At 36.1% G+C, this 11,234-nt stretch overlaps 1 protein-coding gene across 1 annotated transcript in view; it reads left to right on the top strand.

Moving 5' to 3' along the window:
* The first annotated feature begins 14 nt into the window (after positions 1-14).
* The window catches only part of LOC137277378 (leucine-rich repeat-containing protein 49-like), a 73,193-nt gene continuing 61,973 nt past the window's right edge, over positions 15-11,234 (top strand). The window contains exons 1-4 of the mRNA XM_067809084.1: positions 15-417; positions 7,394-7,471; positions 8,607-8,730; positions 9,725-9,766. Of these exons, the coding sequence (XP_067665185.1) occupies positions 370-417; positions 7,394-7,471; positions 8,607-8,730; positions 9,725-9,766 (292 nt within the window). The 5' untranslated portion in view covers positions 15-369. The remainder of the gene's footprint in view (positions 418-7,393; positions 7,472-8,606; positions 8,731-9,724; positions 9,767-11,234) is intronic.

Raw genomic sequence — 11,234 nt, 5'->3', positions numbered from 1 at the left:
GCGCATGCTCTTTCAGAAAGCTTCCTAAGTTTCAAGATGGCGGCAATGTTTGTGGAATGTGTTTGATAGCATGGGTATCTAACGCGTTGGTGGGCAGCCATGGGATGAAACATCACAGGCAAACGTTTCTTCTGTTTTCCTTGAAATGAACAGAAAGGCATGTTTTGAAAAGTGAAAATCACTCCCAGTGCATGATGTTTGATTACACACACGAGTGTTGAACTGCAAACAGTTTTTGAGTGCAACAGATCAGTTGTTCTGATTGACAGGAGATTATCCAAGATAATGAAAACATGCTTATCATGTGACATTAGGCAGCTTTTTACTCGTAGTGTCAACTTTGGTAGCATAGTGCAGATTCACTGAAGTATGTACAACTACAGTAAACCCAGAAGCAGATTTACAGTTGCAAAAGAGGTATGCGAATAATAAATGTCATGTCATATATTTTTAATGTTTCAATTCGAAGTATATGTTGATTTGTAATTTTTGAGTGGTCACTTTCAGTTTCTGACAGTGTACAAATGACTGTAACTGATAATAATAGATACTTGTCATTTTCCAAATAATACGCCAAGAATAAAATGAATTAATTGAAAGATAATGCCAAATGTTTTGTCAAACTAAACCATATAGTATGTAGGCTGTTATGACAACAGATGCTTGTGAGATGTAAATCATCATTATTGCAATTGTCTCATGTAGTTTCAACATCAGGTGTGTGTGTGTGTGTGTGTGTGTGTGTGTGTGTGTGTGTGTGTGTGTGTGTGTGTGTGTGTGTGTGTGTGTGTGTGTGTGTGTGTGTGTGTGTGTGTGTGTGTGTGTGTGTGTGTGTTTAGGAGACGTGATACGGTTGTTTAATTTGATGAAAATGAAATCTCTGTGAATATGCTATCGTCATTTTTGAACATTTATCTTTCAGAATGACAATCACAGAATACCAATAGATATCTATAGATTCTATGAGTGATATTATCCTTTATAGCAAAGTGTGTGGAAATATTTATATTTTTTATTTTGTCTCGTCCTACATAATGTTTTAGTGTTAATAATGTTTCATTTCTCTTTCCTAATGTACCAGTATTGTTTAGACAGGAAATGATTTCACCACAGGGCTCACAAATTACACTTGTCTGCTCATATTGTAGGGTGAGTGCAGATTTTGAAATGTTTTTTTTGGCCCTGTACCAAATCAAAAGGTAAAAATAATTATCATATATTTAGCTGTTTAAAATTAGGTCTTTACAAACTTAATCACCCTATACCTTATCACTGCTTTTTTCAACATAATAATTCCATTGTCATGAATTTATCAATTCTGACACAAACTTGACTAAGGTAAAGTCCACAATGTGCATACTGTGCTCTGACAAGCTGGAAGTCAACAAACAATACACTTAAGGTTTGAAATGATAGTTTTCAGTTTCAGCATACACACTGGAGTTCGAGCAGTCTCTTCAGCGTATGAGTGTCAAGTGTCAGATTCATGTAGTGCGACTGTGTCAAACAATGTCTCTTCTGCTGAAAACTGTTAGCATTTTGTGCCATTGAGCAATGTTGCTGACCAGGTAACTGACCGCAAGGCTGCTGTTGTTCCCTATATCAGGTTTCAGCTGATGAAGAATATGTAAATACCACTTCGTGTTTTAGAATAGGATAGTGCCCATTGCTTCTCAAAATACTTCATGGTGTGATATTCTGTGTAAGAACGATATATCTCAGCATTACAGGCTAACTGTAAGTTCCCACTATGTAGGTAGTGAACACAGATTTAGGTGAAAAAAAGAAACAGAATTTATTTTCTTTGCAGTGAATCATGTTCAGTACACATAATCAATTTAAGTTTATTTCTCATTGTAAAGAATTTGTAGCTAGTCTACCAGTGGTAAATAAGGTTTGAACAATTAATCAGCTGTGATGTAAAAGGAAGAACGTTTATGGCATGCTTAGCAAACTTTGTCAATAAGGACTTGCATCATTACCGTTTGATAGCCCAGAGTAATATTTAGCTGCCTCAACCTACCAGACGAAAATGAATGCCAAAAATATGTTAAGTAATGAATGAATGTTATATATGACTTTTTTAGAAGAAATACAATGGTTCACATAGCAACGGAAACATGAAATGCCTTATATGCTTGCATAATGCACAGTCTTTGATGTTATCTTCACAAACTAAGTACTGCGAAAAGCATGTCGTAAAAGTGTATGATATTAACCCTTTCTATGATGCCTAGTATATACATACATATTCAGCTGTTTTAAGTTGAATGCTGTATTTGAGGGTCCCTAGGACTCACACTCTAACATTTCACCGTTCCTAGATTACAAAATGGGTGTCCCAGACACTTTAATATTGTTATCACAGTGTTCACGAATAGTGTCTGACCCTCTGACAAATCTGGCAGATTCGCCAGTGGTCAGATAGAAATCATCAACCTGCCAGACCCAGCGTCTGACTGAATATTTCACATTGTCTTTGTGTGAAGTTGTTATTTGCGGTATCTGACACTTGTTTGCTGTTTAGAAATCCTATGTTTGTTATCATGTAATGTTAATACTTTCAGTGCCAGTTATAAGAAATGTTAAATCTGAAATGTTTCTTTAACTATATTCTGTGGGTCCTGTGAATTTTCAGTGGGTCAGACAGACATCTGAAACTTACAGGACCCAACTTCCTGTTACTTTGAAACACCATCGTGAACACTGTTATCAATACAATGTTTCATATTGTTGTAATTCAGTTACTGTTAATATATGTGTGTCATGATCATAACATACTGTTCAGTTATTAAAATGCAAATGATACCATGGCTAGTAGTAGATTTGGTGATAACATATTGTTACTTGATCGACATTTTTACAATATGTATTTGGACTTTTCCTGTGTCCCCGTGGACTCACTAATCAATCTCATTGCATCCATTGTCAACTTTCCTGTATATTATACAGTATAAGACTCAGGAATTCATGTCCTGTAAATCCCTGCTATCAGATAGCCTGCTGTGTCCATGTCTATGATCATTGCATCTCAGTCCATGGCAGATAACTGAACATGGATCTGTCTTATGTGTGTGTTGCACAAGATATATAACTTAGGTATTTTCAGTGTGTAGGGATGTCATTGTTCATAGTGATATAACTGTAATGCTAAACATTTAATGTCAATGTTGTATCCGTGCAGATTTAGGACCATCAGTACTAAATGATTAGTCAATCAATAACCTACAGCCAGTGAACAGTTTACCAAAGTAACCATGGTGAAGATGGACAGTGAGAAGGTGGAAAATTTTAGGCATTTTGAGGGGATCAGCATAATTAATATCATCAGCTTTAAATTTTGTACATGCAGATCTACTTGTACATTTGTATTTTCATATGTACACATTGCAGAATAGCTAATTTGGTATTAATCAGTATACTAATATTTTTTATGTATATTTTTGTGATAATGATGAAGTGGATGTATAAATGCTAAATTTGTGATCAATGAATCCCCAAGGTAAACTTGGTAAAGAATATTGGACATTTGATAAATCCAGATATTAAACAGGTTAGTGTCGTGACTTTATGTAGTTGAAATCACAACTATGCATGTTTGAGCTGATTTTTTTTTAAATCACTGTTGAATGCAAGTATGATATATTTCAAACCTTAGTTGAGTCCAGTGTATTTCTACAATGAACAATTATAAGGCAGTTTAGAGTAGTGCCAGGTATTTATTTGAGGTAAATATTGACAGTATTACTGCAATTGTTTGGTGTCATTCAAGAGCAGATTATTGAGAGAACGGTTATATTTCCAACATACTTTACTGAAGTTTTTTCAGTTAAGGATTTTCAATTCCAGTCCATAGAAATTACTTGTTTTGAATATGTTCTGCTTGAAATGACAGGACCCACTTCTTTGACAGGTTAATAAATAGCGTAAGCACCTGCTAGATATGGGGGAATGTAAGCTGATATGACAGTTATAGTGTCACCAGCACACAGGACCATACACCTCCCACTGGGGCAGACAGTGTAATCAGGTTCAGCCCACATTGACAGCAGGTGGATTATGACGTTGCTAGGATTTAGCTTTGTATGGCATAGTTTCACTAGCTGAAAATATCTTGAATATGTTAATACACAGATATCAAAAGTATGAAAATAAATTCTACACTAAAGAAAATTTCTAATATCATTTATTTGTGACCAAGGATTTCAATCCCCTTATGTCAAAGACTCCAAGCATGTCGAGGGAGGTAACTGATACAGATATTACCCTCTTTAAGGACTGTGACACATTAGGTTACTTTGCAGAGTTACTGTCCTTTGCTCTATAAGGATTTGCTTTACATGTCTTTACATGAAATTCAAATCAAGACGGCTAGTCAGCTTCCATCCATTACTTCAAGTAAAAGCATGGTAGTACTACCACCATTTAGGGTTTATCCAAAGCTAACTAGCAGTGGTATCTACCGAGCATGATATTTGGAATACTGGTCCATAGACCATGATAAAGAAAGTATGATTTCTGTATGCATCAGAAGCTCTGATAGCCACGCTGTAAAGACTTTGCCTCTGGCATCACTACATGTCGAAGACAGAATTGTATAATGTGGTTCTGGGATTTGTTCCAAACATTTCCTACCCAGGTACTCCACCTTCGATAACCCTACGCTACCCTGATAGCTATTATGTTAAGTCCTGACAAAATTTGTAAGGAATGATGATATATTCTTCAGCGCAGAGACTGAAGTTTCATTGTTTTTCAATATCTCAGCCATGTATTATATTTAAAACAGGTGACTGTAAATTATGTCTAAATCTAGAAAGACAATACAGCCTCTTAATCATGAAAGAATAACGTATTACATTGTTTAGTGTATTAGTGACATGATCATGGTGGGTCAGGCTATTGAGGCCTATATATTGACATTGGCTTGAAGGTCCAACTGATTACCAACCCCTCCCGGGTATCTTGTTTACCCATCCCAGCCCTAGTATTATGGAGTTTGAGTGAACAAGGTTCCTTATATACCCAAACTTGTAGTTTGACAAGAATGTTGCTGATGTGTTTTTCGACCTGATTAAAGATTGCGTCAGTGACATGGGTATTTTCTTGTGACCCAGAGTCAGAGGTCAATCCCTGGCTGCATTACCACAACAGAAACATGGCACGTGTTGTTACCTTGCCTGATGCTCAGCATTAAGGCGATGAAATAAAGACATGTTCTCTTCCAGATCTGAATAAGTTCTGAGCATGGTAGCCATAATATACTGTGACTTGGCGTCACTTTGGCAAATGGTAAAACATCTGTGGAAGTACAAGTAGCCACACATATACTACCAATCAAAAGTTTAGGCTCAATAGTGTAAATGTAGTCACTCACTTCGGGCAGCTGTTCTTAACTAAATTTTGTGAAATAATCCATACTGTTTAAAGTTACTGCTTATACATAAACTGATGTATTATAAAACTAATTCGTAACAATGAAAAGATTATTGTCATGCATTCAATAAATGATGAAACTCAGTGAAAAATGGAGAATTCTTATTAAAACTTTACACAAAACAAAGCTGTTGACATGCATGAGTTTTGTACATGCTTTTCATCAGTTTGATGCATGATCCTTGTGCACTTAATTTACATAAGGTTTGTGGTTGTTTCCCCCAAATTAGTGATGAAATTTATCTTTGTTGTGACCATGTACACATACATAACATGTAGTGAGTGTTTTAAGTGATAGGAAGTACATGTATACATACTTGTACAAAAATCTGAGATAAGGCATTAAGCCCTATTTCACCTTTATCCTCATTAACGTTGGTATATTTATTGTTATTATTGCCACATTTTAGGAGGTTTATTTGATTTCTATTTATTTGTTTCAGTGATTACATCTGTGAAAGTGTCAGGTTAATGCCAGTTTTTACTTCTCTACCTTGTTATACATTTCCAGATTTCTATTATGCATGTATTGATTATCATGAGGATGCTTTGCAAGCTACGTTACATCCTTGTATGCCATTTCCACACACCTTAGACCTCTTACTGCTTCCCTCTGTCAATGACAAATAATTACTGAGTCAATAAGTTGCAGATAATGAAAGACCATTCATATATTGGCCTTTGCATGAATATTTATTTTTATGTCTTCTTTTTCTTGTTCTCAATCACACCCTTTTATCACATTTTGGGAGTTGTTTCTCTCATCATATAGTTATATTCAAACATATGAAAGACTTAATGTCAAATTATTAAAGGTGTCATGTAACCATAGTGATTATCATTTTATTCAATAATTGTTTAAAAGATCAATATTCAACTCTTTGTAGCTCAACACAAAAAATGAACTCAATCTGATTGTGTTTAACTGTTTGAAGGTAATGATGAAAATACCAAATATATTTCAACATAAGTAATGCTAAGTAATCAGAGCTTTGTTTTGCGCATTGTATTTGTAGTTTTTACACTCAGTCTAACTGGACACTGCTTGTACTTGATGTGTCTATGTTGACAAGAGACAGTCCACAGTTGACCCTGGAATATTGATGTACAAATGTATACTTTATTGCTATGTAGTGTATCAGTGGCTGATGTTATCAAATACAAGAATGTGATGTGAACTCTGAAGTAGGAATTGTATGTCATAGATGAACACTTATTTTGAGGAGATACTGTAACAGTATGAAAATTTGTTGTATAGAACTGAAAGGAATATTATAGGCAATAGTCACATATTTCCTAATCTTTCTCTCACTGTCTTTGAATTAGAATTTTGAAAAAGGCCAAGTCGTGTATTAGAAAGAAATACTGACAGACAGCTGGATGTTTGTTAGAATGAATGTTAAACATTCCATTTTAGAAAATTATCTCAAATCGTTTTTCACAAGTTTTATATTTTGCCTGCTGCCTAGGCTTGGTGTTAGTGAAACAACTGGTATTGGTCATGTAGCAGTCTGACCAGTTTTAGATCTTTAGTGCCGTCAATACTTTAGTGTTCTTTCGATACTAATATGCCTGAATATATGAGGGAAATAGTCAAACAAGAATTTAATGTTTGAAACAAGTTTTAGAAGTTTACTAACCCAGCTTGCAATGATATGTTGTTTTGTTTTTCTCTCATAAGTAGACCATGTAGAAACCTGAACAGACCCATGAAGATCCTGGTGTAAAAGTCAGCTATTGAAGAATGCTGACAGTTAGATAGGGAATAGAGTATCAGTATTAACTAAGACTCTCAGTATACTTTCTGTACTGTTGAAAGACTTGTAATAGTATAAACTGCAACTCTCTAAAGGCTGCTGTTTAAGGGTCAACAACTGTCTCTCATCATACTCCACTCTACTAACTTCACCCTGCTGTCTGTGCTGTACTAACAGAGTATAACCTGCATGTGTTACAGACCCAGGTAATATCCTCTACTCTCTCACTCCAAGTACTCCCTACTAGCACCTCTTTCACCAGAGAACCCCGCCTACAGGTGAGTGACACACCTTAATTAATTACCGCACTCACCTGCACAAACACTTTTTTCCAGGTACAGTAGCATATAGCCGAGATGTAACTTGTTAATGTTGTCTTCCCAGTTCTTTTGAAACCTTGTTTTCAAGATGTTTTCTTAAGAAAAACAACTTATTTTGCTGTATTTTCAGTTCTCCTGTGATGAAATTTGTGAGTTTATGTCATGGCCTGATATATTATATCTTCTTTTGAAGATCATTTACAGATGAAACTTCACATGCTTCTTCCCACAAATGGTAGCAGCTGAAATGGATCAGAACATTCCACTATGGTTCTCAAAATTGCTGACATGGCTGCCATATTAAAAATCTGTTTGTGGACACTAGTCTTTACTTTCAACATGTAATGAAATGGTAATGGTACATAGTTAAAATTTTGGTACAAGCATGAGATATCTTTCATGATGGTTAAACTCTTGATTTGATATTTTCAAACTGGTTACCATTGCATTTTTATAGCTGTTTAAGGCCACTCTTCAGCCATAGCTGCTTAGTGTTTGCTCATCTCACCAAAAACCTGAGTTCAGTCCCCACAATGTGTGAAGCCCTTTTCTGGAGTCCCCTGTCATGATATTGTTAGAATATTGCTAAAAGTCACGGGCATGAAACTAAACTCACTCACTAAAGCTGCTCAAAAGAAGCTGTTGTCCTCTGAAGAACTGTTATCCACCATACAAACGTGATAGTGATGCATATTGGAAACTGCTTAGTAACTAACCGAATCAGTTAGAACCATTTATAATTTGATGACTGTAGACTTCTGTGTAGACCTGTAATTATCCAGGGATCTTGGTAGAATTAACATGAAATTTTCTCCCTCAAATTAAGAATAGTTTCTTGGATTCGTAGACTGTTGATACTGATCATAATATCTATAGGTGAACTGTACTGATTGATTGTAGACACAAACATGTAGCTATTGATACAGTAGCATCATTTGTAGTAGGTGTAGTAGTCTTTTCCTGATCGTTTTGGGTTTGAGGTAGTTTTTGTGATTGTTCTCGTGGTCACTGTGATCACATTGTTGTAGGAAGATGAGCAGGTGGTGTGTTGTTTCTGGGAGAGCTTACTTCACTGTTAGTGTGTTTGTTTCAGCACCTTGCAGGTCTGGGGGGTCACCCTGACCCTACCACTGTTGTGTTCCGTCAGACCCACTCCAACGACATTGCAATGAGACGCTACAACCAGCCAGCTGACTTCACCCTGAATAACTTTGCAGGTGAGACATACTGCCTGCTACTTGCAGAGCCCTGGAGGCAATTGGGAGATTAGCATAGAATTCAGTCTTGTCAGCAAATGTGCGGGTGGCATGTTGCTGTTGGAAATAGAAAACCTTAGCTTTCTTTTTTAAAGAAGATGCTGAACAAGACTAGATTATTGGCTGAGTGGTTTGTAATTTTCCTCCCTCTAGACCTTGTTATTTTGACTTGTCAAAGGAAAGATGTTACCTTTATTTCTGCTGTGTTAGCAGACCTTGGCCCAATCTGTACACCTTAGATTCCTACCATCAGTATTGACATGGTAACCTAACTAATATTATACCTTGAGTTGGTATAGATATGATCTTAACATTTGGGAAAGTGCCATTAGGATGCAGAATGAATGAATTAGTAGGTAATATTTGTTTTCAAATTGAAAGTGTGAGGTGGGCGGTGCACAAACTAATCAACATGTATTCAAGATGTGTGTGAGGTTACTGTCATCAGATGTGATCCATATGAAACATTAGTGTTGTTTCTCCTCAGGTAACCATGCTTATGAAACATGGTGGCAGATATGTTGATTCTGTTAGTAGGGAGAGGGTTGCGTGAGTGAGTGAGTGAGGTTTCATGCTGATTTGAACAGTATTTTAGTTCTACACAGAATGTCAGCTTGAAGTGTGTGGAAAATCCAGAGTGATTGGTGCCTTCATCTTGACCATCTACCCATGAATAAAGCTTGAAACATAGGTTGGTTCTAGTACTGAAGTAGGTGCTAATCAACATGTTATAAGTCAGTTATATAATGATATTATGTTCCACAGTTAGTCAAGGTTGTCAGTGCGGTAGAGTCTAGACAGAGTCTAGACAGTGACTTCAGAGTTAACCATTACCTATTCTTCATTATCTGTAACTGTTATAAACATTATCTGTTACATGTGTGAACACAAGATTGTACTAGACAGAGTAATAGACAATCTAGTTTGTTTTCTGAAAATGTAAAATGTGTTCCAGAAAATCAGAGAAATGATGCTAATTCATTAACAAAGATAAAACGTAAGTATGTTTGAGTGACACATGCATCCTCACCTCTCTTGTGTGCTTCCTGGTTATACAAAAAACAATACGTTTTGTGACAGTTGACTATCATGACAACAACTTTTGGCAGGATTTGTAGCAATTTGAAGAACAACCTTGACATTGCTGAACAGTTGATCTGTTTGAGACAAGGCACCACATCAGGATTAAAAATTAGTGGGATCTAGGGTTTCTGCTCATTGCTCCTATAGCAGTTTAGTCTAGGACCCCTTGAAATCTCTAAATGATAATGTTAGAATTATGACAAGGACCTTTTCAAATAAAGCTGATCACCAAAATGGCAATGCTAGAAGACAGATGCAAGAGATCTTGTGCACATGAGTTGGTGTTGTTAAGTACTGTAGATGTGATATATGCTGTAATATTTATTTTCAGTGAAAATTCTGGCTGCTAATAGCTTCAGTGTTTGCAAATAATAATTATGAATGCACTCACTCACCTTGCTGGCATGATCACTAGTCAGTGATATTGCTATAATTCTTCATTTGGCAACATATGTACATGATCAAAACCCTCAGATATGAGGTGTTACCTAATGGGTTCATTTTTTGTTATATTTTAATATGGCAATTGCTTTTTATAATACAACTGACATGAGCTTCATGGTCTTTACATTCTGCTTCAGCCATATACCTGCCTGTTGTAGTGGAGCTGGATAACAATATGACATATATATATGATATATGTATACACCGCTGCCATGACTACCTTTAATTAAACATTACCTGAAGTATATAGATTTGTGTTTTGATTACTTTTTGTTTCTTTTTTTATCGCATACTTATATTGGTTATGCTAATTTTTGACAAATGTAGTAGCATCAGTATAATATATATAACATAATGTCATAACCTCAGAAGGTAATTGACTCTGGACATGTTAGATAAAGGTGTTATGCATAAACCAGGAAGCTGTGACGTGACCACATTTAGCCACCAATGTAATGATGATCACATTGTGCTGTGTACATTGAAGATAGATACCCAACTGTAGAAAATAAACCCTCCATCTCTGACAGTTCCCTGTCGCTCAGAGATTGGTAGCATTAACTCTGACATTGCATTGAACATATTGTTGGAGCGTGGATGTGTGGCAGTTTGTAATGACATTTAGTGAGTATGTTTGCACACATTGTTGTTTGAATGCACCCACATGCATGCGTTCTATACTCTCAAGGTTGAGCATGTCAAACAACTGAACATAATACACCCCAACCACTTTTTAATACCCCTAGATCTACCCTTAATACACTTGGTCTGATCCTTAATACCATCATTCCCACCTTTAATACACTCAAACCGAGCCTCAATACCATCATTGCCACCCTTAATAAATTTGGTCTGACCCTCAATACCATCATTCCCACCTTCATACACTTGGTCTGACCCTCAATACCATCATTGCCACCCTTCATACACTTGGTCTG

The sequence above is a fragment of the Haliotis asinina genome, chromosome 3, assembly GCF_037392515.1.
Source record: "Haliotis asinina isolate JCU_RB_2024 chromosome 3, JCU_Hal_asi_v2, whole genome shotgun sequence".
Taxonomy (NCBI): domain Eukaryota; kingdom Metazoa; phylum Mollusca; class Gastropoda; order Lepetellida; family Haliotidae; genus Haliotis; species Haliotis asinina.
The sequence above is the reverse complement of the archived record's forward strand: the minus strand, read 5'-3'. Positions and strand labels throughout refer to the sequence as shown.